General features: G+C 50.2%; 1 protein-coding gene across 12 annotated transcripts in view; it reads right to left on the bottom strand.

The window, feature by feature from the left end:
- Positions 1-1,062: 1,062 nt before the first annotated feature.
- Positions 1,063-26,240, bottom strand: part of RBFOX2 (RNA binding fox-1 homolog 2) — a 298,767-nt gene continuing 273,589 nt past the window's right edge. For 4 of the 12 annotated variants that reach the window (XM_075550997.1, XM_075550995.1, XM_075551005.1 and 1 more), the window contains 9 exons: positions 24,805-24,865; positions 21,358-21,411; positions 20,927-21,019; positions 19,844-19,988; positions 16,272-16,311; positions 15,925-15,966; positions 7,695-7,783; positions 7,232-7,304; positions 1,063-5,966 (listed from right to left, as the gene is read on the bottom strand). In XM_075550997.1, the coding sequence (XP_075407112.1) occupies positions 5,922-5,966; positions 7,232-7,304; positions 7,695-7,783; positions 15,925-15,966; positions 16,272-16,311; positions 19,844-19,988; positions 20,927-21,019; positions 21,358-21,411; positions 24,805-24,865 (642 nt within the window). In that variant the 3' untranslated portion in view covers positions 1,063-5,921. Of the gene's footprint in view, positions 5,967-7,231; positions 7,305-7,694; positions 7,784-11,046; positions 11,079-15,924; positions 15,967-16,271; positions 16,312-19,843; positions 19,989-20,926; positions 21,020-21,357; positions 21,412-24,804; positions 24,866-26,240 lie in introns of all 12 variants that reach the window. The other 8 variants (XM_075550999.1, XM_075550998.1, XM_075551002.1 and 5 more) reach the window with 6 other exon arrangements.

Genomic DNA, 26,240 nt, shown 5'->3' with positions numbered 1-26,240 from the left:
GTTTCCCTTTGTGGGGGCAGTGAGGACACAGCGCTGAATGGAGCCAATCTCAATCTCCGGGCGCTCACTCTCTCTGACAGACGGGCAAACCAGCGGGGGCCATGTGACACAGAGCCTACCAGACCATGATTAGGGTGTGTTAGCCATTGGGGGTTTTGCCCCGAGAAACATTTATTCATGCTGTTAACAGGATGAGGCTGGTGATAAGATGGAGCCCGGACCAGCTGGCACTGGGCAGCAGGGGACCCTGCTGAACTCCAGGTGGCTGATGCTGGGCCGGAGGGCCAGCAGTCACTGGCGGCGAACATGCACTTCTTGGGAAGGGTCCCCTGAAGGGGAGGCCTGGGAATGCAGCAAGATGATTTTCTCGGGGGTAAAAAGATGCGTGTTTAAAAGTGAGGGCCTCCCTGAGGGGGAGGTCACCGTGCTCCGGGAAAGCAGGCACTGGTGGTGGTGGCAGTGGGGTGGAGGCAGGCAACAAGGAGCACCTCTGCCTGAAAAAAGGGGCCCTGGTGGCGGGAAGCGCTGGCTGCCAACCTCCAGGATGGCAGTTCAAACCTATCAGCTGCTACTTGGGAGAAAGAGTCTGTCTGCTCCCTAAGGACTGAGCTGTGGAGACCTTGAGTGGGGTGACAGGGTCTCTGGGAGTCGGCATGACTCCGTGTGAAGTGAAGCCAAGTTTACAGACTATCTGACAGCAGCCTGCCTTTCCCCTCCCCTACTCAGCTAAGAGGGGACGGGAGGCTGGGGGGGGGGGGAGGTTCCAGCACTGGGTGAGGTGGGTCCTGGCCGAGGCTCGCTGCAAAGGCAGGGTGCATGGAGCACCCCCCCCCCCCCATCAAAGGCAAATGCAGAGGTGATGATGTAGCAGCCAGGGGTAGTTACAGCCTGCAAAGCCAGCGGGACCCCTGAGGACATCGCTGCAAGGTGGGGGCACCAAAGGGAACCCACAGCCCAGGACTCCCAGTTTCTCCCGCGTGGGGATTTCCTTCCTTCCCATCTCAGTCGAGGGTCACCGGAGGCTGCCCCAGCCCACAGGATGGACACACAGACGCCCGCGCGTGGTGTTTCTCTCTTTTATTTAAAAACAGTGCTTCATCACCATTTGCAAAGGCAGAGACAGAGCGGCTCCTCCTCCGCTGAGAGTTTATAAAAGCCAGCAACATGATCAATAATTTATACACATGAGAGGAATACAAAAAATAAGGAAGAAAAGCTAAAGAGCTAACTACTCCGACCTTCACAATTCCAGCTACTTGATAGTAATAGGAGTAACCCAATGAATACTGTATGGTCTGAAAGCTACTATACAATAGGCTTCTTAACGAGAGGGGGACGGGGCTCGGGACTGTCACAATGCCGGCCGCCTGGGGACACTTCTCTGGAGTTACAGGGAAACAGGACCCTGGGCAAACAGCTCGGGGGGCCCCAGGGAGGGAATCGGGCAGAAGGTTAGGTGGTCAATTACACAAGCATCCCACAAGATGCCCCCCTCCAAGCCCCGTAGGTACCTGCTTTGCCATGGCAATGGGAGGGGGAGGGAGGAGACTGCATGTTGCCATGGGGACAGGGGATGGGGGGGGTCTGTGGCATTTGTAGCCGAGACTGGGACTGGAAAGCTCAGAGGCACAGGGCATCGGTCTGTCCTTTGGGGACAGGCAGACGGCAGCGGCTCTTGGCGAGCTTGGCAGACCTAGCTTACAAGTCGGCCCAGGCCTGCTCCGGCTATTCACAAGCAAAATGATAACACAAGAAAAAGGGGATTAAAAACGACGACGACAAAACAATTCATATCCTTTAAGGAAAAAAAAAGGCCAATTCATCACTCGATATATAATACAGCCAAAACGAGCTGCCTTAACAGGCCCACACACGCACGCACACACACACAACACAAACACTGTGAACAGAAAAAAATACAAGAAAACGACAAGCTAGGGATTGGGGGGGGGGTAGGGGGGCAGGGCAGGGAAGCAAGGGGGAGGAATTAGACACTGCTTTAAAGCGCTTATCAGACCCCGGAAAAAACAAACTTAAAAAAAAAAAAAACTAAACTGTTTTGAAGACTTCCCAAACTTACGGTTCCCCAGAAATCTGGTGGCAGTTAACAGGGGTGTGTAAGGGATAAGGGAGCAGGCGGGATCCCCCTAGCTCTGTTGTGGCTGACAGCAGTTCTCAGTTACCGATCCCTGCCAACCAGCACTACCATGGCTGTGTTGATCGACCGTTTTCCTGAGTGAACTGTAACTGGCTACAGTTTCGGTAACGAAGGTGAGAACTCGCTGCTACAGCCAATGGCAATACTTCAGGGCTCACCCCCACCGCCCACATACTGCCCTTCCCCCGTCTGCTCCTGCTCCCACTGCACTGGAGGGCACATTCTGGGAACAGGCCTTGCTCGGGTCTTTGCTCTTTGATGGCTACTGCCTTGCTCATCAGGAGAGCGAGGAGGGGGAAGTAGGTGGGGAGAGGGAAGGGGGGGGGAGAGAAGAGGCTTCTGGGAGGAACAGCTCCGAGAAAACTGAGTGTTTTATGCAACAGAGTGTTACCGGTGTGTACTACAAATGGTCAGAGTGTTCAGGAACACGACACACACACACACGCACACACACTGACGCGGTCATGTTCACCTTGCCACGATTGGGTTTTTTTCTTCCTCTCTTCAAAGTATGCACACAGGTAACAGGCTCTGGAACCACCATTACCCCTTTGCCACCCCAAGTTGAGTCCTGCGGGTGAGCAGGAACCGGCAACTCTGGAGGTGAGCCTTGGCGGAAGGAGGGGCCGTCCACTGGATGCCTCCTCTCCCCCTTCTTGCATGTCTAAGTGCCCCCAGACTTCCCTCGGCCCGAGGGAAGGGCTTGTCTTGCATGTGCTTGGGACTGTGTCCATCCCTAGTGAGCCTGCCTTCCCTCTGGGATGGAAGCTGTGTGCCCAGCCCTAGGACAGCGGGGCTGAGCTCGCTTCTGTCTCCAGCTTGAGCAAGTCTGCCCTAAAGGAGGGGTTCACCTCCGAGAGCCGTGCAGCCAGGAGCTGCTGACCACTAATGCATCTCCAGAAGATTCCCCAGCCCGAGTCTCTTCAAGCAAAAGGAAAAAAAAAAGGTTGGCTCAATTCAGACTAGCTGGTGGACAGGGTGGGGGGTGGGGTCTGAGACACCCAAGAGCCATGAGAATGATGAACCACAACTATTTAATAGGGCCGACGGGTGCTGAACCAGGTACCACAGGGGATTCCGGGAAAGACCTAGGGGCAACGCTCTGGGCTGAAAGAGAGGGTGCAGATCAAGGGTTTCCACTAGAGGCCTCCCTGAAGGAGCCAGGCTCCAAGAGGAAGATGCTTAGTATCAAAGTCTCGGCTGTGGCTGCAGTGATGCTCTCAATTCACTCGGACGGCGAGTCAGCACCAGTGGGCCCCTGGGATGTCCCAAGCAACGTCCTCGATCAAGCCCACAGGAAGCCAAGCGCTCTTTGGACTTGGCTTCTCATGCAACGAGAACCGGAGTAGGGGTCTGCTAGATGGCGGCCTGCCTCTGATATGAGCTCAGAGTGGCCACAATGCAGGGTCAGTTGCTGCGTCACCTTGAGAACCACTGGGCCTTTCTTAGCACAGGGAGCTGTAGGAGGCGGGCTTGCAAGGCCCCCTGCAGGGGCAGCAGAAAGCCACCAGCCAGGGATCCGGAGCCAGCCCAGTCTTCAGCCAGAGGCAGCCGTCTGAAGGGTTCAAACGCGCCTGTCTCTTCTATATGACCCCCCCCCCCCGGCCTCTTTCTTGGAAGAAAGCAGACCGATGCCCACCCGCCTCCTCGGCCATGGTGGGGCACAGCCGTGCAGAACTTGGCCTCGCTTCCGATTTGGGAGGAAGGCCCCTATTTGAACAACACGTCTCAACCTTTGCCAGTATGAGCCCTCTCTCGCCACACAAACAAAAGGGAGAGCACACAGGCCACTCCGCCCCCGTCCCCTAGAACTGTGACAGCCCTGTACTCTATCTCCCTCCCCTAACTAAAATATTTATGTACAAACAACAAAAATTGTCTTAACAGCAACAAACCACTTTGGCTCGGGGCGTGGGGAAAGGGCCCTTACAATGATTGCACGGGGCCAGGCGTGGCCTCCTCTGTGTCTCTGGAGCAGCAGTCTCATCCCTGGGGCCACTCATCTACCACGGGACTTGCGACAGTGTCGAGAGCCTGCTGTTTTCATCCAGGGATGTGAACCAGTTACGTCCGCAACAAGCGTGGAGGCAGGAGTTAAAACAACAAAACCACCCAAAACCAAGCTCACAGCAAGCCACACGCCTAGGTCTCTGAATTACTCCCCCTAGCAGCCCTCCCTCGGGTGAAAGGTCACCCTAGTACCAATGTGAAGAGACCAGGGATCTCCTCCGCACTAACGGGGACCTCTACCGAGGGCAGTGCTCCCCCTCCTCCGGTAGAAAGGAAAGCAGCAAGGCGCATCTCCCCCACCCAATGCAGCAGCAGCACCTCTCCCCACCAACAGGTCAGATCCTTGCCTCTCTAGACCCTCCTTCCAGGTCAGAGGGGAGCCACGGCCCAGGTCTGCGCCTGGTGTCCTGCGGGCTAGGGAGTGGACCGGGGCTCAGGAGAAGCTGGGTGGGGCAGCAGAAAGCCTCCAGACTGAAGAGAGGAAGCTGGCAAAGGTTCCGGACGATGGAAGTTCCTATGGCTTTGGAGCTCGCTCGGAGTGCCTCTGCCTCCTCCCTCTACCCACTCCCCAAGGACAGCTGACCACCGCCGTGGGCTGCACCAGCCCCGTGTTCACACTGCGTTTACAGATGCCCGAGTGCACGGCCGGCTCGAGCCGAGCAACCGCCAGGCATCTCGCATGCCAGGTGTTGTCCTCACCGGCTGCGCTGGCCTCTCAACCACCTGCACTTGGATTCCTCTGACTGTGTCCAGACCCCGGGGCGACCGCTGTCCCTGGGTTCGACATTGCTGCATCCTGGGGACAGGGTGCTAACAGAAGGACTGGTGAGCCCGGTGATGGTTCCAGGCGAGGGGAGGTAGCCCGGCTGGAAGGTTTGGCTGATGAAAGCAAAGAAGCATCTTTTCCACACAAAAAAGAGCTCAAACCCGGGGCGCTTAGGACCTGCAGTCAGAGAGCACGTCTGGACACATGCATATTCCAATTCCAAAGATGCTGCCGCTGCCGCCGCCAACGGCCCAGGCCGGGCCTGCCAGATGATAGTTCAATAGAATGGAGAAGACGGGAGGACAGAGGAGAGGAACATCGGCTGTTTAATTCTCCTGCTTTGCAAGCACAAATTCCTATCACCTGTCAGCATGTGGATTCCAGCCACAGCCGATGAGAACTGCCTGCTGAAGGCCAGAAACCGAGGAACTGAGAACATCCTGCTGCAGAGAGGAAGGAAGACAGGCCCCCATCCCTCTCCTATGCCTGCTTCTTCCCCGTCCCTGCCAGTCAGCACCAGATACATGTGAGTCATCTGTCTGCTGAGTTCATGCCTTTCCCAGCCCCAGGGTTCCTCCTTCCTCACTCGCTGCCTCTCCAGTGAGAGACAGAAGAAGCTAAGCATGGACAGACAGACATGGAAATGCATTTTTTTTAACCACGGTTTAAAAAAAAGGAAAGAAAAAAGCCAAAAAACAAAACAAACGAAAAAAAAACCAAACAAAACAAAAAAACAACCAAAAAAACCAAAAAGCACAATCTTTGGAACAAAAGAATTAAAGGCAGAAATTTAAAAGAAAAAAAAATACATATTCAAAGAACATAGTGAGGTATAAAAAAGTATTCTCTTTTTTTGTGTTTTTCTTTTTTTGTTTGTTTGTTTGTTTTTCCTCTTCATCTTGCTACAGAGTTCCTCTACTAGTAAATATTGCAATAGCCAGGCCTCATGAACAGGGGGCTGTCCCATGTGCACGGTCTCACGTCACTTCAGTAGGGGGCAAATCGGCTGTAGCCACCTCGGTATAAACTTGCCTGCAGTTATTAAAGACACAAAGAAGAACGACAGGCTGGTGAGAGACTCATCACAGATGAAGTAAAGCTGCCGTTGAAGCTGTGAGGGGCACATCAGACACTGCCTGTGGGGGTGCTGCCCTCCACCCGGAGCCTACCATGGTCCCACAGGCTGGAGAGGCTCAGGGAGAGGAGGAGGGCGGCTTCCGCTTAATTAACCAGAGTCTAGTTGTCAACTAGGGGGGGTGATTTACCTCGTGAACCATAAAATACCAGGTTGCTTTCTGGAACACACTCTCGTCTATATACAAGGTGACTTCAAAACGTTTGTGGGAAAATGACATGATCTTCTAAGTCCGCTTCCTCCATGAACTTTCTGTGTATGTGCTGCCGAAGCGAGCACTCTCCATGAACCTCTTGGAAACCCCTTGAATAGATGTTGGTGTGTGTGTGTTCTGGGAGGGGGCGAATCCTAATATACAGTTTTATCTTTCCTTTGCGACTGTTTTCCAGTCTTTCGACGACAGCAAGCTCTTCAGGGACATGTCCTCTCCAGGGCTACTCTGAGTCTCAGCTCACTGTGACACCTTGTGACCAGGGATATCTGTCCTGACCTCGCACTGCACATCCCTAGCTCCTCGCTCGCACTTTTCTCCAATGGGGGAAACATGCCACTCAGCCAGCTTCCTCGAAGTCCTCCATGTCACCAAGAGGAGACTGGACATGAGCACACTGCTGGGAGCACCTAGGAGAGTTTAGTGCCACCGAGTGTAGGAGCTGCAGGTTCAAGAAAATACCGCATTCTGCCACAGACGGTACTGCTGCTACAACATCCTTGAGTACAGTTATTAGTCACCTGGCTATTTCTAGGAGGCCTAAGGGAACTGTGACAGCCTGTGGCACCTCCCCCTGAAACTTACACACAGGGTGCGTCCTGCACAGTAGAGTGTGAAAGCTAAAAAGCGGGACGACACCTGTCATGCACCCAGTCACACTGAACGCTGGTGGGTCCCAGCCACTATAGAACGCCAACCCACTCCCTTCCCTCCTCTAGCAAACGATGCCATTACTCAGGGCTGAGGGCCACTGGCCGTTCCCTCCTGCCTCTAGTACCCAGGCTCAGACTACAACCCCCACACAAAGAGGGGACATCCAGTGGCTAGCTCGTCCTCCGTGGCTTCCGTAGGAAAGAAAGCTGGGTCCTTCGCAGCCCAGAGCCTTTGTAGTCTGTGGGCACTGAGGCAGCCGGGGGAAGTGGATTAACGAAAAGAGGTCTGTGTACTCACCACAGCGCCAACTCCATAGCTAGCGGCAGGGGCAAGGGCATGGTAGGGGTCTGCTGTGTACACCCTGCCATAACTGGAAAGAAGAGACACAGTCAGAGAGTGAGGCAAGACTGTGGTCTACAAATAGCAACAGTCGCCGCAGGAGGACTGGGGTGAGCTGGGCTGAGCTGCGGGTTTGGAGGTGACTAGGCGTGCTATAGGAAACCGGCAGGGCGGGAAAAACATCGCTTTTTTCCCAAACGGTGTGATGCCGACAAGGTCTTAAGTGCTTCCAGACGGTGGGGATGAAGGGAGGGGGAGATGAGGAAGAGGCAGCCAAAGACGATTAAGAACAAGCGTGCAGAAGCCAAGCCCCTGGAAGCACCTCCTGCAGACGCCCCCTGTGCTCAGTGCCTTTGGGAAATGGCACGGGGGGTGCGGTGGCCAGCGGTGCCGGGGGATGTCGCAGTGCCTGTCTACGTACCCGTCGCTGTAAGCGGCTGCAGCGGCTGCAGCAGCGGTGGCTGCGGTTGCAGTGGCAGGCTGTGCATATCTGTAGGCTGCATATCCACCCTACAGGAGAGAAGAGAACTGACTTTACAGCTACCTCTCCCCCCCGCTACACGTGCACGCACACACGCACATACACACACAAGGACAGACAGACACACTGACACACACAAGGGAAGAAAATGCTTCAAACTGCACCCGTCTGCATGTTGCTTTACTGGTAGAAAATTAAGTTCCATGCGAATTGTTAGCCATATCCAGAAACTGAGTAAACTGGCACTACAGACTGAACTGACATGGAGGAGGGTTCATTTCAGTCAAGAATTCGAATGACTACTTCATTGGATCAGCCTGCTGCACACGCATGTGATGCAAGCCACGGCGTTTTCAATCACCCATGCATGCAAAAGCTGGCTGAAGAATCAGGAAGCCCGAAGAACTGATGTCTCTGAGGTGCGGCACTGGTGAGGAATATCGAATATGCCCAGGACTGCCACAAGAACAAACGCATCTGTGCTAGAGGAAGTCCAGCAAAAAAGGGGAGCTCCCTCTATGGGACGGACTGACTGATTGCTTGCAACAACGGGCTCAAAGCTAGCCAGCAAACGTCGTGAGGATGACGAAGGTCTGGGCAGTGCTGTCTACTGAACACAGGGACTCGAATTGGCATCACCCACCAATAATGCCATCTGCTCTCAAATTACAAAACAAAGATGTGATTTTGGAACTGTAGCATTCTATAAGTCTCTGCTAAAACTTGTAGGAGCGTAGATATTTATGGAAATCTGGCAAATCTTTATGAGCTCAACCTGACTGCCACTGAGTTGACCCTGACTCGCAGCGACCCTGTAGGACAGAGCAGACTGCTCCCTAAGGTGTCCTGCGACCGTACATCTTTAGGGGAGCAGAGCGCTTCACTTTTCTCCCACAGGGTGATTGGTGGGCTGACACCAGCAACCTTGTGGTTAACAGGCCAACATAACCCGCTGTGCCCTCGGAGCTCCTTAGTGGACTGACCAGAAGGGTGGACTGCAGGTCAGCACACATTACGCTCTTCTTTCTTTATCGACATATTAAGCCCTAGCGTTAGGGGCTCTGATCCTCTTCGCATCGATTTGTTACCGAGACTACCCGTGAGAGAGACCTGCGCTCCACTGGCAAGGCCCAATGCAATATTGAGGAAGAAAAAGCAATGTAGACCAGGGGCCAGCACCCTGTGGACTCTGAGCCAACAAACTCGGCTTGCCACCTGACTCTGAAAGCAGGCACGACAGAGTCAGAGGACTGATGCTGCTGAAAACTCCAGGGGGAAACACCTAAACCTCCAAAACACGTGTCTCCCCCCCCCCCCCCCCGGCATACACTTCAGAGTCAAGCAAATCAAACCACAAACAGCTGAGGATCCTTTGGGTAGATGCAGACAGATTGGGCGAATGCCCCCACCCTGAGCTGCATCTAGTCTCCTTCCTTCTGCCGGTGCGTCTCTCCATGGTACCAGCCTCGCCTTCAAAAGTAAACAAGGGTAATCAAAGCAGTGACACCCAGACTCATGGGCAGCTGCACTTCCGTATTCTGCTTAGAAATATAATTGGCTTGCCACACGGCACAGGTGGGCATCCCCAGAAAGGTAAAAGGCTCACAGTGGGGGAGGGTCAATCTCCGTGTTGCGCCTGGGCTGGGGTGCAGTCTCTCAGTGGGTAGGGTGCATCACACTAATTCTGCACGCCAGCAGTTCCGGGGTGGGAACGGTCTCCTCAGCCTGCCTAAAGGGGTTTCAGGGCTGATGTCGCTGCTCACCCCAACAGCCCCACATGACCAGCCTCTGGAAACTGGGCTTCCTTCCAAACAGCGGGGAGTTGGGGCACACATGTTGGGAGTGGGTCTCTTCTCTCAGCGGCAGTCATGGGGGAGTTTGTGTTTGGTGACGTTTTGGGTCACGCGGGTTAGGGGTTCGGAGACCAATGCTGACGGGAGGCTCCCGGAGGTCGTCAGCATGAAGAAACGTGGCGTGCATCCTTTCTTTCTTTTAAAGGTGATCTACTCCGGCACGCCTCCTTCTCCTGCTGCAGAAGGCCAAGCGGTGGGGGGTGGGGCTGCGTTTAGAAGAGCAGCCCCAAGGGGGAGGGCGCAGTGGTTAATGCCCCACCAATGCTGAAGCAGGAGGAGGAGGACCGTGGCCCCTCTTCGCCATGACTGAATAGTCCTGGAAACCTGTGAGGCAGTTACACTCAAACTGGTCAGAATCGCCTTGATAGCAAGAAAATATCTTTTCTCTCTTTTTAAATGTTTAATGGACAGGCATGATCTTAGCAAACTGAGGTAATCCATGAATGGGAAAGTGAAACACAACGGGAGCCTGTGGACACTCGTAGGTCATATTCTCATTCCCAGCATTCCTACGACTCCCAGAGGTGGTTATTCAGGAAAACAGATCACAAGATGCAAGGCAAAGGAAAAGGCAGCGGGCTCTTCCTGTTTTAAAAAATAATTTGGGGGTGCATGGAGGTTGATGAGAAATGGTCTCCCCAAATTCTGCTCTGCTCCCCACTCACTTCTACTGGCGAACCCCGAAGGCTTTCCCAGGAGGAACATGAGACCAAAGTGCAGTTTCAAACACGAAGGTTTTCATTACGGGTTCTGAAATGTCTTAAAAAACAAAACAAATCAAAACAAGAAAAGAACAGGGGCAGGGGAGGGGTGGGAGACAGGGTTCAGGCGTGGGGAGGGGGATGGCGCCACGTTTATTAATCACAATTAAAAACTAAGCATGCCAACATCTGAGCTAAAACAACCAGCAAAATCACCACGTTCAGACTGGTATTGGCTAACTCTATCTATCCCAGCATTCTCTTGGGACAGCGGTTCGCCCTAGCTCTACCACAAGCTTGGTGAAGTACACAGCCTCAATTACTAGAGCGTGCAGCCACGGCGACCTGGCATTACGGAGACAGTCAGTCACCACTCGAGTTAACATTCCAGACCCTGACAACGGGCCCCGCCCCAGCCCAGAGAAAGAATCAATCTGGCCCACCCTCGCCCTGGCCCACACCACGATGTTAATAATTATAACAAGCAGTAACCCATCTGTTATATCAGAGAAGGGAACAGAGACGTCACTGAGAGATTTAGAGTGAGATGTTAACATTTCTTCAGCTGACTGCACAAACAAACAAACAAACAAAAAAAGAGGAGAAATAATTCATTTGGAGATATGAAGTCATGAAACAGCTGATGTGTACTGCTTTTAACCATGCACTGATGCAAAACTGAAGCAACCATTAAGAATAAAAATTAAAAAGGACATATGTATTTACACACAATCAGACCTGTTTGATCTGAAGCAGTTTGCAGATTCTATCTGTGTGTGATTTGAAATAAAACAAAAAAATGGGGATTAGCATGGCCACAGCACACCCTGACGTAGGAGGGCACACGCAGACAGCTTGGGAGCCCTGGCAGCGAGGGAAGTGTGGTGGGCGAAGCTGACCCAAATGCAGTGTCCTTTAGAGAGAAGGCCCCTAGCCCTGGGTCACTCACCCTGAGCTGCTAGCTCACACTGGGGCAGCCCCAAGCTACACGGCCCCCTTGACGAGCCAGTGTGGCAAAGTCCTGCCTGCAGGCCCCCCGCCCTCCCCCGGGACAGAGGCCTGCCCTCCGCAGCACTCATGGATCCTGACAAGAACCCCCGTGTTTAAGAATTCCATCTTTGCACGATCTGGAACATAACTCTGCTGTAAATTCCCAGCTTTTTCAAAGGCAAGTGATGTCACCTCTAAGAGCCTTTTCCATAGTGACTCCTGACAGTGTCGGAACCCGTTTTCCCTGGTTCCTAGGGATTTCTACTCCACTCTCCAGCCCGCTGTCAGCTGGCGAGCACTGCAGTGCTGCCGCACTGACTCCATGCCTATTCTGCACAGCACTGTGGCCCCCATGGCCATCACAGGATGGGGCTCTACATGTCACCACTCCGGGGTCTGGCCTGTCCCCACAGGTATCCCCTTCATTCTTCATCCTGACTAGAACCTCGCCTTGACTATGACCATGGTTTTATTTTGGGTGACATTAAAACAGGACTTTGGTGAGCATGTGATGCCAAGACACCTCCTTTCTACCCATAAGACAACGACATCATGGGACACTGAGGAGAGCTGTGTATTTCCAGACCAGCAGACAGAATGAACGCTTGTCCCCCTGGGCAGTGCACAGGTCTCTGGTCCAGCGTAAGGGGCATGTGTGTGTGGGGGGGGAGGGGGGAAGGGGACGGAGAGACAGGGGTGTGGGTGTGAGAGAGGGGAGGGAGACGGAGAGGCAGGTGCTGGCCTTCTGGTCACTGAAGCAGCGCAGGGGCCCACCAGCTGACTTTCACCCTCAGCCTGGGGGTCTCTCGCCTGGGAGAGGTGTCTAACCTTCCTCCAGTCCCGTGCTCCCTCCCCATCCCAGGTGAGAGCACTGGGCTGCGTTTCCATGATGGAGGGGAAAGAAGCAAGTCAAGCAGGACTTCCCCAAATTTAGTGCCTTTCCAAATTCTCATTGGGCAGCCACATGAGAAACGAACTAGACTGCAGAAGTTCTTTCTTCAGCTAGCGTCCAGGGAGCAGCAAACTTCCCGTCAGCTCACGATTATCCAGGAGACCCGACTGTCCTTCCTTCAAGGAGCAAGGCAAGAGGGCGGGGTGAGCTCATAGCCCGGCTTTAGAACCCCAGCCCACCGGTCTAGCCTCTGAAGGCAACTTCAAACGCCCGGAGCAGCACAGCCCAATTACTGCTGTGGTTTCAGGCAGGGCCCAAAGTGGCCAGCGTCCTACTCTGGTCCTTTGCACATTTCTACCACCATAAGGAAAAATGTCCCCAACTGCTAAGATGGCCAAATAGAAAAGACCAGCTTAAACACTGTGGAGAAAAGTGATCGACAAACTGAAAGAGGCAGCAGTGATGGGACAGTGCATGTGACACGCCTGGTGTGGCCAAGTGGCAATGGGCCAGGAGCGCTGAATTTGGGAGGAAGTGCCACTGGGTCGGAAACTTGGCTGTGTGCGCTGTGGAGGTAGCAGGCCTTAGACCACACGCACACGTCTGGATTGTCCAAAAAAGCCTCTGTTCCCATCTCTAACGTGGAGCTGGAATGGTTAGTATAATTCCATTGGTTTCACTGCAATCCACAATCTGATTGGTTGGCAGGTCACACTGGCACTCCTACCTGAGGTATTTTAGCGCTAATGATTGGTTCCTGTAAGACTATTCTATAACAGAACACAGGAAGAGCAGTTCAAAAACACAGCTGTGGAAGGAAACAATCATACAAACAAGCCCGCTTAGGGGCCCACCAGCCTTTTCTTTCCCTCGGATGCAAGCATGCTTCTCACAGGAAGGCGTGAAGCAGTTGTCACCCACTGGCAGAGTGGGTCAGGGTGGACCGTGCCCGGCCGATGGGGTCATGGTGAGTCGGAATCCACTCGCTGGTGGTGAGCTTGGTTTCAGTCAGGTGCCTTTTCCATGAGGTGGAACTGGCTTGGCGGTCAACAGGTCTGGGCTTTGGTTTGGATGGCGTGGGGAGGCAAGGTGGACAAGGTGTCTCAGCCACACTCCCTAGTCCTGCTTTGGTGGGTCTCCTTACACACGAGGACCCATAGGCTCCATCAGGGCTCCAGAGGAGCGGGTCATGTACGAAACAGAAAGGGAAGAAAATGGCTAGCAGGAACCCTGGTCTACGCCCAGTTCAGGACTAGGGGTTAACCAAATAGCCAGAGTTCACAGCCCCAATGGGAAGAGCGCCCATAAAACCAGCACCTTCCCATCATTCCCTTCTGGCATCCTCTTCAAGCTCTGGGGTTCCCTGTACTTGTTGTAAGAGATAAACCCGCCACTCCCTGCATTTCAAGGAAACAAGAACTAAACTTGGAGGGATGGAGGCCTGCAGATGCGCAGATGTCTGGCGCAGTGGGGGGGTGGGGAGGGGAGGGAGACCAACTCAACGGGCAGCGGCAGCCCTGTTTCTCGCTTGCTTTGTGAGGCACCCATGCGCGCTCTCACAGGTCGGGAGCAGGCGACAGGGAGTTTACAAGCTGCCCCTCCAAGGACTCGGGGGCCAGCGGCCTCGTGGTGTCGCGCTGCTTCTCACCAGTGGGCTCGGATACTATTTCAATACTGGTAAACTTTTCTCTCCAAATTACTTCAAGAGAGGAACAAACAATAATCATTATCCATTCCTTTCATCGACAGGGGATCACTAGTCAGACAGGCGAAGGGAAAATAAGGGGGAGGAGGGAGAGACAAAGTGTCACCGAATTAATTCTATTTAGTTTGGGGTAAGGTAGTCGGAAAGGAGATTTAAAATATCAAATAAAAAGTATTTTTTGGATCACTACAGAAAAACCACCTCTCTCTTAATAATGGCATATGTTACGAATCGGGAAGAGATGAGCGCTGTACGGTATTTAGCCAAGTGAAAGTATACCATACTTTTAAAAAGCTCAAATAAAGAGAGAAAAACAAATGAAAAAAGATGACTTCTGATGGAAAAGGCCTGCTCTAAGAGATCAATTTTAAAGAAAATAAAAAAAGAGATGAATGTCATGAATTATGAATACTAATCTAGGAGAATGTGCATGCTAAAATTATCTATAAACACCTATTTCTAGAAAGGTGTAATTTGGCATTAAAGGGGGGGATATACTTTCCCAACCATCACGTGTCACCAGAGGCACGGTGACAAATCGAGGACGGAGATGAACTTTCAAGTACAAAGGAGAGGTAATGGAATATGGACTAGGTGGGTTGTACGCTTTGCTATGTAACTTATGTTCTTCTGGGTAAATCATTATCTCTCTAGAACACACCTATGAAGTAAGATGGTTAGACCTCAAACAGCTAAACTTTCCTGTGAATATTTCTTACGTTAAGGCCAACTTTGATGACCCAAGGAGCCCTGGTGGTGCTGTGGGTTAGGTGTGGGCTGCTAACTGCAATGTTGGTGGTTCAAAGTCACCGGTTGCTCTGCAGGAGAAAGATGAGGGTGCTCCCGTCAATATTTAGAGTCTTAGAAACTCTATGCAGGATTGCTATCAGTCAGCATTGACCCAATGACAGTGGGCCTGGTTTACTTTTGTCGATGGCCCGAGGAACCCAGTGGTACAGTGGGTTAAGCATCAGACTGCTAACTGCAAAGTTGGCAGTTCAAACCCACCAGCTTCCCCTTGGGAGATAGATGAAGCTGCCTGCTACCATGAACAATGTCAGGGAAACCCCAAGGAGAAGTTCCACACTGTGATACTGGGTCTCCGTGAGTCAAACGGAGCCTACTGGCAACAGGTTCGCTGGCCTACTTGAAATAGCATGGGCATGTACTGTTCGCTGGGCCAGTTTCTTTCTTTCTTTTTTTTTTTTCTGGACCAATTTCTAAATCCTGCAATACACAGAGCCTCCAAATGCATTCTGAAAAGAATACATTGGCTTTTTTTAGACAGCCAGTGCCTCTCTGGCAGGCTCTGAAAATAGTTCACTGAAAAGGTCCCCTTAGTGATCGGAGGCCGGAAGGGAGGGTGAAAGCATTTCCAGACAATTCTAACCTATTTCCAGAATAATTTTAGGCTGGGAAGCTGGTGCTTGTACAACTGACCCCGGTGACTGGTGCGGTAGGCCAAGCGTGCGCTCAGTGCAAGACCAGGCTGAGAAGTCCCAACAAAGGATGTCCAGATTCAAACTTCCATTTGCTGTCAGATCACGTAGTTGGGATCATACGTGACACACCAATCACAGGCTCTCACGTGGGCTAGAGTTTGAAATCAAGTTGCACAGGTTCCCGTGGCTGGGAGACTGAACACATTTTGCACCATACCCCAATGTTTGTCAAGAGAGTCATCTAGGTTGCTAACTAAGCGACTTCTTTGCCCCTGGAGAGCTGTTCAGAAGAGAGACTCTCACTTGCTGATTGTGGCTTTACGGCACAGTCCTCCTCCTCGTCCTCCGCCTTATCTGCTATCAGCTCCTCGCTTCACTTGCAAGGATAACACTCTCTCAAAAGATGGACACTAGGAAAACACAAGTCCAGGGCGCGTCTTCCCACCTCCACCCAAGTCAAGGCTACCATGACCTACAGAAGGACGTGAGTAGAGAAGACAAGCAGAAAAGGGGAAGAGTTGGTTGGGGCTTGGACAGTCTGGCCGACGTGTGCAAACAAGGTGGGAGCAGCATGAAGGGCTTCACACCTGCGGACTGCCTTGTAAATGCGGGAGTGGTACCGGGCTCATCTGTGGGGACAGGGAAGGGAAAAGAGTATGTCCAGTAGCCTGGCCCTAGCGATGACCAGGACACCCAAAGGCTTAGTCTTTGCACCCAGGGGCAAGCGCAGTGGCAGAGAAGCATGCTTGCATTCTTAAATATAGAAATATATATATATATATATCCACAAGGAAAAAAATTAAAGTCAAATAAATTATATTAAAAAACAAAAAACAACAACAAAAAAAATGAAGAAACCAAACCAAACAACTAGGAAAAAAAAGGCTGGCTTGTCAGGGGATGGGGTTGAGAAGGCCCCGGTGTGTGTACTTACATAGAGGTCAGCACCGTAAAATCCGTCCTGGTAAACCACACTGCAGAAAATCCACACAAAAACAAAAACAAAAAAACAAAAGAACAGAAACACATTCCGGTTATTGAGGACGGCAGCATGCACATGCGCTCTACACAGGCAGGTGATGTATGAATCCGCAACCTGGGCTTCGGGCCGTGGCGAGTCGGGGCTTGGAGAGCGTGAAGGCGCAGCTCGAGGACTGGGCGGGGACAGGGTGGGCATGTGCTCCTGCACAGGACCATGTGGACGTTTGGCCATTCCAGTTAAGATGCCAACAATATAAAGAGCCCTTCCAAATCTAATGGGTTGGAAACACCAACTTTCCAAATCTGAAGTATGCGTCAATGAGCTAGCACTGGGAGAGAGTTCTTTAAGGAGCTAAAAACGTGCGACCTGGGAGAGGGACTTCACATGAACGTGCCCAAAGCGTTCTGGCAGGGCAGGGCCTGTTTGCAAAGTGTGTTCCAAACTTCCAGGGAGGGTTTAAGTTGGGTCTCCTGGTGAGATGTAACCGTCCCCTGAAATCCATACATCACCTGCGTTTTTACCCTGCACATTAGACATGCGATAAGATTGGCTGATCACACAAGCATGCAAAGTATTATTATTCAGCATTTTAAGAACCAATGCAACACCTCAGAAAAACAAGTCAATCAATTCTGACCAAAGTAAACAGAGAAATGTAATTAAAAAACAAAACAAAACAAAAGAAAAAGAAAAAAAGAAAAACACAACCAAAATACCCACAATGCATTGCTTTCACAAGCAGAGATAATGAGCTAAAGGTTAAGGTGATTGGTCCAAGGTCCAAGAATTGAAAGGTGCAGTGGGGATCCCAGATAGTAACAATATAATCCAGAGTGGGAAGGAGTAACTGGAAGATTTTAAGGGCTCTTTTTGATCAGAAGAGTATTCATGGAATTCTAAAAAAAATGTAATTGGTCATTGAAATTCTGTGCATGATCAAGGATTATCCTATTTAGAAGAAAACTGAAAGGTAGCTGGTTAGGAATGGAAGGATATGTTTCCCTAATTAGAAAATTATTGTTTATCAAATAAAGCATCATGCTTACTTAAAAACAAAAATCCGAGCAATCCTGTGCTAGAGATTTCAAACTTTTGAGGTATTTTTGCACATGTAAACTTTCCCCAAAGCACTGCCTTGGGATCAAAAGATATGGAACAGGAGTAGAAATAGAAGTGTTCTTCTTCCTGTCTACTGAATCAAGATTTGACTATTTAAATTAGTGGGTCTGTCTCTATGAGCTATTCAACTAAACAAGCTCAAGAATTGTACGATCACCTTTTCTGGCACAATAAGCAACCAGCAGGTGAGGTTGCAGTCAAATCAGATTTTTAAATTGAACTTGAGATAACTTGTAGGCGAAGTTTCTGAATTGTACTTCCAGTGATCTTTTGCTGCGCTGACATGGTCGTAGGTCCACACACGGCACTGCCCCCACGGTGCAGTGGCCTCCGCACACCACAGGGAACTTGTACTACATCTCTGATGTTCGGGCAGCTTGGGTCTACCCATTTTCATTGTCTCCTAGAGCCAGAGCTTTGAAAAAGCTATTTGTCTGTCAACTGCCTTTTAGTTTCGGCTGTCCGTGATGAGGACACTGATGAAAAGACAATGAGGCCCGGTGGTGCTTAATGAAGCTTCGACCACTTCAGTGGGATGATACAGAAACCATGCCTCTATTGAAAGAGGGTGGCTTTAACATTATGAATAAAACTTACCCGAAGTTGGATGTTTCACTGGGAATAGTCAGAGGAATTCTGAAAGAATTCCAATATTCCCTCTGCCAAATGCCATACAGAGGCTAGGCACACAATGGTTAAGGATGAAATCAGTTCACTAAGCTGAAAAGCAATTCTAGGCCATTCCCCATAACATACTGGACTTATTCCTTGCCATCTTCCTTGTGACAAAGTGGTTTCGCTAATCAAAAAGGCAAACACGGGACAGTATGTGTTTAATGTACTGCACAGAAACGATGTGATTAGACATACAGCTAACAACACCTTCAAATAAATACACACCGGACAGACCTGGTAGAGTGTGGGCTCTCAAGTTTGGTCAAAGTGCTAAAATCACCTGCAAGGGGCAGAAATGAATCCAACAACTTCATACAGTCACGCAGGAATGTTACAAACTAAAGAAATCCCATGTTCTTGGTGAGCACGCTCTTTCTGTAAAAACGATGGTCAGCTCCCTTGGGTCGGGGTCGAAGGCACTTCAGGAGCAACGTTGCTAGTGTGGTAGGACTTCCAAAAGGCCTGTTTGCATGTTTTACTTGACTAGGTCTTGATGATACAACACTGCTTCGTTAGTCATTTCTTTAAAGGGGGATGTCAGAGGTTGAAGGTCAAAGGTTAAGTTGAGAGGGGGTAAAAAAGCTTTAAATTAAAAGTCAGTAATGGCAGAGGATGGAGATGATGAAATGCATGGGATTTAAACATCCATAAACTACAAACAAAAGTTAATTCCTAAAGCAGTTCCCTTCTGTAGGCCTTGTGGAGGACCGCAGAACAGTCTGGCCATTTTGGATCTGAATAGGTGCTCAATCAACGCACCTCAAGATCAGGCCAGAAAAGGACCGACAAAGAAGGCTCTTGACAATTTACCTAAGCAGCAGCTACTAGGCTTCTTTGCCACTACGCTTGTTTCTCAGGACGGGGACACAGCTGGTCCCACACAGAGACACGCTGAAGAGCACCCGATGCCGCGTCTCTGAAGAGAGAAAGTCCTTGGTACAACTGATGTATAAAGTCCACTCTTTATAAAAAAATGTACCCTCCAGGCCCTGACACTGAGAACCAACTGAGAAGCAGAGCTGCTGCTCCTTCTCCCCCACATTCAATAGCAAAGGATTTATTTGTTGCTATGGAATCATTCCACTGCATGAGACACCCTCCAGACCAAATCAAAGGGTGAAGGATGCTCAGCTGAATTCATCGTTTTACCATCATTCAGAAGCCAACTGCAGTTTAATTCCTTCTACTTCTCCCTTTCTCCCTTGAGTCAATTGGACTTGGTTCATCTTTGAATTAACCTCTTTTAATCCGTTTCCTACAAAGAAAGCAAATCCATTGTGGGTAACTAGCTCTGCTGCTCACCACCCAGGCGGCGAGACCTGAGGGGCCCCCGCAAGGGCCTCGGCCCCAACAGGAGGTGGTGAGAAGGGTGGGCACAGCAGAGGCAGCCTGTACCGCCACTTCGAGCTCTGAGTTTGGCTCTCTGCAGGGGTGTTAACCACACTCGTGCGATGCTGAGTGAGCTCCATGCCAACACACTGCTAGTCAACACGGGACGGCTCGGGCTACCGGCTTAAGGCGGCCAAAATGAAGATTTCTGGAACGAATTGGCATTCCGTTGCATTCTAATGGTGGCATATTTTGGTTCTTGCCATCTAATCCATTACTTTGCAAATATTCAATGGACGTCGACTCCGTGGCACGGCAACGTGCCAGTACAGATGGGAGGCTACGGCATTGTTTTTGTTCAGTTGCTTACTGCGGCTCCGTGGCTGGAATCAAATGCTTACCCTGGATAGGCGGGGATGGCTGTTGGAGGTACCGCTCGAACCGCACCGTACACCGTCCGCCCTCTACCCCTCAGATGGGCCCCTCTGAAAGCCGCTGCCGTGGTGGCCGCAGTCGGGTAAGGGAAGCCAGGAACTAAAGGGAGACCCAAAATATGACAGGAAGTTCAACTTGCATCCAATAGCAGGCAGACGGCTGCAGCTTGCTTTCAAACAATGAAAAGAGACATGCTGCATCTCTTCAGAAAAGTGACATGTATGTCAGTCAACGTGGCCTGAATTGCCCACTCTGGATCTCCGAGTAAGATTTAAAAATGGAGAGTCACTGGTGTGCACAAAGGAGAGTACTGCCCAGCCTCATTCATCCCGGATGAGATCTCTGGCCCTTGCCCACCCAAGCACCCCACCACCAGCCGGGGAGAAATTGGTCACGAGCACAACCGCGGGGCATCTCCTCTTTAGCTGGCCCTTGACTGCAATCTTAGTTATAAACATGAACACGTGCTTACTGTTAGTTCTCGGCAGAATACTCTTTTGGTATTTTATTATATGGTGCCCAGCCCCAAAGCACCCAGTTTCTTTAGTCACCTTCACTCCTTCATCTGAGCAGTTTTAATCTAGAAACTTGATTGGGAAGGAGGAGCCTTTCGGGCGTGCAGGTCTGTTTTACGTGCTCCCCCGTGGGGAAGCAGGCCTGCTGAGCCCTGGCTCATTATACCTCCGGCTGGAGCAGAACAGCTCAGGCCAAGCGGTGAAGGACAAATCAGTGATAGCGAGCTGTCTACTAGAGGGCCAGTGCCGACCTGCACAGAACATGGATGATACACAGATGCCACGAGAAACAACTCTGCGGTTCTTGACGGCCAAGTACGCAGAGCAACACGCTCTTCAGATGCCCTCTACCTTCCCAGCTATTTTTGCTTTGTGGCAATCTTAATATGTGGCCAAGAAGGTCTGGCACAGGCTAAGCAGCCTGGTCCCGTGGCCCTCACTGGCAGGACGGCTGGCTCTGGGAAAAGAAGCCGAGTACCTCCCTGCTCCCTCAGAGCAGGCACCCTCCAGGCCAGGTCGGCATAGGCTACTTACTGATGAGGGGGATGTACGTGTTAATACCCCCTCTTCCTGACAGGGGCACTGCTGCATCATTGCCGAGAGACACATCTGCTTGAAAGCTGGATGCTGCTCGGAGTGAAAACAAAACACAAACAAAAACATGTTTAAAAGGCAAATCGGTCACAAAAGAATACCAAATTGGGAACATGGGACAATAGTTATTTCAAACTCGAGTCGATGCCGACTCAGCAACCCTAGAGGACAGGGTAGAACTGCCCCTGTGGGTTTCTGAGACTGTCACTCTTTACGGGAGTAGAAAGCCTCCTCTCTCCCCCGTGGTGGTTTGGAACCGCTGACTGTGTGGTTAGCAGCCCAATGTGGAACCACTATGCCACCAAGGCTCCTGCAGTTGTTAAAACAGCACAGTGCAAGAGCACAGATGGAAACATTAACTTGAGTACTACCTGCATATAACTCAGGGCCATAGACAGCTCCAACGACAGGGCTGAGCTTCCACCCTGAAATAAAGCAAGGACAGCACACCGTTAGGATGACCATAAAAAGGACAGGGAGCCAGCCGACCACGTGGCTACAAGGTGGCGCCAGGCCTCTCTGGGTCTGCGCTGGCCCACTGCCACCCTGCCCTCGGAATGACAGCTGGGGGTTAAGTATATGACTGGGCTGTGACATTTCTGGTCTCACTGTCCTTGGCAGGGCTCAAGTGATAAAGGGAGAAGGGCTGGAAACGGAGGGGAGAGGAGGGACAGGTGGAACAGAAGGGAAGGGGGGACCCAACCTGGAGGCCAGGAAGCAGGAAAATGGAGAGGGAATGAGAAGAGAACAAAGACACCTAAGTAAACGTAGGCTGTCCCTGGGTTATGAACCAGATCCATTTCTACAAGTGTGTCTTACAGAATCAGACAGGTGCACATACGTGGGTCTTACTTTAGGGCAGTGGGTCTCTCAACCTTCCTAATGCCTTGACCCTTGAATAGTTCCTCATGTGGTGGTGACCCCCCAACCATAACATTATTTTCGTTGCTACTTCAACACTGTAATTTTGCTACTGTGATGAATTGGGCAAACCCTGTGAAAGGGTCATTGGACCCCCTAAAGGGGTCGTGACCGAGACCCACAGGTTGAGAGCCACTGCTTTAGGACAAGAAAAGGCTCCTGATGACTGTAGATGCTGCACAGGCAGCAAGTGATTGTGAAGCCTTTGTTGGAAAGGAAGGTGGGTTCCAGCTTTTCAAAGGAGGGCAAGTTTACATAACATTAGGGTAAGCAGGAGCTGTGGGTAGGCAATCATCCTGTACAGGAGTAGGCGGGGCATAGTGGCTGTCACAGCACTGACTCAGGGGACCTAGCCTTCCTTTGGAAAAGGGCAAACTATGCCATGCTGCACCACACTGTCATGCAGGTTCTTAGAGACCACCTCCATGCTGCTCACTGCTTGAGCTACTTCACACAGACACCCTCTGGCTGAGGTCAATCTGGCCCAGCTCTTTGCCTTCCTGTCCAGTTACACCCAGCTGAAACACTGGGTAAATAGAAATCCTCTTTCATTCCATTTTTAATCACCAAGTCAATATGGAACGACATGTAAGAAATGAAATTTCAGATAAATGCCCTACTCCAGAACACATCTTCCAAGGCTCTAATTTGTAATGAACATATTTGAATCAATCAGGCTCTTTAGCTAACAAAAGATGTGAGGCTGCTGTGAAACGGAGATTAAACATTTATCGCTTTTAAGAATTTAAAATACGTTTGATAGTGTTTTCATTTCTTGGTCCCCGTGTTGTATATCTAGGACTATGGCAAGAGTTTTAAGAAGTGCACCAGCCTACGAAGAGCTCCGAAGTAGAATTCTGTGAAGCTTTATTGCCTGGTTTTCACACAGAAGCAGGGCATAAGCCTGCTTGTTTTCCTGAGGCCCGGGGCTTGTGGTACTGCCACGCTGCTACACGGGAATGGGGAAGGAATAGGTCAATTCTATGGGGATTACTAGATTTTCACAGTAATGTATAAGGAACTAACCCAGGGTAAAAACAAAACCAAACCCCTTCATTCTGAACCAATTAAATTTCCAATTATTTTATATGTTTATCATAGTGCTGTCTTCATTATTCTACATAAAAGTTTGGCAAATTCTGGGTCCAAATCTTACTTGCGTTGTCTGAGCAAAGACATTCTACAAGAAAAGACAAAGCAAGTGATTCAACCTAAGCAAACGATATTGACAGGGAGGTCCGCAGAAGGCCCCTGGGCCAGCATGCCCTTCTTAGAACTTTAAACTTGGCAATAGCAGGTTTCCAGAGTTGGGCTTCTTTAGACTGGAATGTTAATTTGGAATAATATTTTTAAAAATCATCTCTTTTCTACCAGTAGCACTATTTCTTGAGCCTCTCTGTAAACCTCAACAGGGGGTACACGTTGGTGTGTTAATAATACCACCTGTATCTTTAGCTCTGTCGTGTGCGCTTCACAGAGGCCTAAGGAAGTCACCTAACCCAGCAAGAGGTGGAGCCCATCTAGGCGACCATGGTAAGGCCTGTCTTTATCAGAGCCTCGTTTCCCTAACAAGCTGAGAAGGCTGGATTTTCATGACTTGTGAAGGGTTGGCGCTAAAATTCTTGGACTTAACAACTTACAGACACGAAAACAGGGCATAAATTGGTCTCTCATCACAGTCAAAGTGTCAAATCTAGACTCAGATTTCTCGCTCCCCAATTGCTATTAGAAGCTCTTTCTGCCACATCTTTCCCCCATGATGTAAGGGAAACTTAACACACTTTGCCTCTCTTCCTATGTTGTGTTAACACGGGGTTTTTAAAACCAAAATTGCAGAAATGTCTGTTTTTGTAGTAGCTGTGGAAGGTGGAGCAAGAGGCAACGTGGAAGGTCGTGCTGTCACGTGAGGCAGCGCTAATGTCCCCGACTTTCCCAGCAGCAGGAACCCCTTGCCCGTTGCTCAAAGGAATGGACAGCAGAGCGGGTGGAGGTGCTCAGGTCCAAGGAGAGCAAGAGGTTTGAGGACCCCAGCCACTCCTCTGCAGTTCCTCTCAGATGGCCCTAGAGGAAACACTTCACAAAACCAGTGCTGAATTACAGATTAAGATGATAGACTATCTCAGAGAGAAGACAGATCTCATTAGATCTGAGGGCGGACAAATTCTGCTTTTGGTACACAAAATCCTCGTGGAAATTTCCCTTTCATTTATATAACTACCACATAATATATAACTGGTGAAGAGATCACACACACACATACACACACACACACACACACACACACACACAAAATACGGTTGCTATGAGAGCAAGAGGTCCAGGTTCTAAAAGCAATTAAATAATATGCATGCTTCCAACATGTTACACTCATGCTAAGATGTGTAGGAACCAACAGTAAAGGCCAGAGCAGGTGGGTCTCCAGGGCTATTATGAACAAGCCTAATAGAGCTCTGAACAAGTAACAGAGCTCTGAAGCTGGGAAAGGGTGGGGGGGGGGGAGCCAAGTGAGACCTTGGGTGTAAATGTTCTTGCACACAACACAATCCCAACTCGTAGCAAGCCCGTGTGCTGGACGAGACCCACCCTCTAGACTTTCTATACCGGAGCAGGTGCCACGTCTTTCTCCCATGCAGAGATGAGCTGGACTGTCGGCCGTGCAGAGGCCAGGGAGTGCCCAAGCTCTGTGCCACCAGGGGCTAATAGGCGACCTTTAGTGAAATGTTTGCACGAGTATCTAGGATAGATTTCATTGAGAAGGTACTATACCTGACTATCCACAAAACGTAGCTGAGCTCTAAGGAACAAAGCTTACACACGCAGAGAAAACATCTCCTTGGTAACAAGACTCTTTTGGAGTAAATTCAGCAACCTGCTGAAAGCAATGTGTCATCTCTTACCATTTGCATATGGTGTGACCATCTTCTTATTGGTCATTACGCGTGCGGTAGCATTATTCACCTAAAAGTCAAGGAGAGGAAGGGGCAGGGGGAAAGGATCAAATTAGGGACCATGGAGTTGCTCATCTACTGACACAATACTTAGTTTAGGATGCAAACTTCAGAGCACTGACTTAGGCAATTCAAATAGCAGTAAAATAACAACACACAGTCCTTCAATTAAAGTGCTTATTAAATGAGGCTAACACGAGTAAAATGTAGTTTCGTGGTCTCCACATGGAAAAGCGGGCCTATTGTGCCATTCAGTATTCCCAAGTGAAAATATTATTTGTAAGTTCTTTGGAGGTCTCAGCAAACAGAAGTCTCTCCGTTAACGAGACGGGACAAAGTAAGTGAGCAGCAGCTCGATTTGTGTATGAACTCTGAGGCGAGTACACAAACAGGAACGCAGGATGACTGACTGCCATCTCCAGGACCAGCTTGAATTTTCTAGACTGAGTGGTCTGGCAGCGTCCTAAGGGCATTTAAGGGCAGTGTTTTCAGGTGGCCTTTAAAAAGGGGCACTTAAATGTGCTGAGAAAACAAAGCTCGTGTTTCTTTGGTCTTGTGGTACTCTCCACCTTCAGCACAGAGCTGTGCAAGGAAGGGTCATTTCCAGCATTCTAGTTGCTGATGGAGAAGAGAAGTGAAGCTGAACAGCCAGGATCCCCCAGCCAGTGTCAGAACCGAACCGGACTCCTCTGAGCTCGAGTAACGAGGGAGAAGCGCACCACAGAACGCAATTACACGCTACGTTGTCAGGTCAGAAGGCAGACCACCTTAAAATAAGCAATCCAACATATATGTATACAACATAAACATGTCAGATTTTGTCACCTGCCGTTCAGATTGTGCTAGATTTCCAGAGTGATACATTTAGAAAGCCCAGTTTTAGGTAGAGTTGGATTTTTTCCCCTAAAGAAGTCTTCACATGATGTCTTTTAGTGACTCGTTATAGTGACAACGCATAACCCACCTCCCTGAGGAAATGTTTGCAACTCCATTTACTCGAGTTTGACTCACTAAGTAATATCAACATTTCACATTTAAAAAAGAAGTATGGGATACAACAATGATGAGACTGCATGCAGTTAAAACACACACACACTCTCTCTCTCTCTCTCTCACACACACACACACACACACATAATAGAAAAGAGGAAAAAACAAAACAAAACCACAATCCATTTTGGAAAGCAGGGAGGAGGTGAGGAGTGAGGTTCGCCCAGACTTTGATTAGAAGGGAGCAAGAGCTTAAACCAGCTGCTAGGGCAGGTGGCAACCAAGCATGTGAAAAGGAAATGGCCAGAACCAATCAGAAACCACCAGTCAGCAAGAGACCAATAGCTGCAGGTCACGTGAGTGGGGTTAGGGAAGGAGAGGGGCAGGAGAGAGGG

This window comes from Tenrec ecaudatus, chromosome 6 (assembly GCF_050624435.1).
Source record: "Tenrec ecaudatus isolate mTenEca1 chromosome 6, mTenEca1.hap1, whole genome shotgun sequence".
Taxonomy (NCBI): domain Eukaryota; kingdom Metazoa; phylum Chordata; class Mammalia; order Afrosoricida; family Tenrecidae; genus Tenrec; species Tenrec ecaudatus.
Note: the sequence above shows the minus strand (reverse complement) of the source record. Positions and strands in the feature narration are given on the sequence as shown.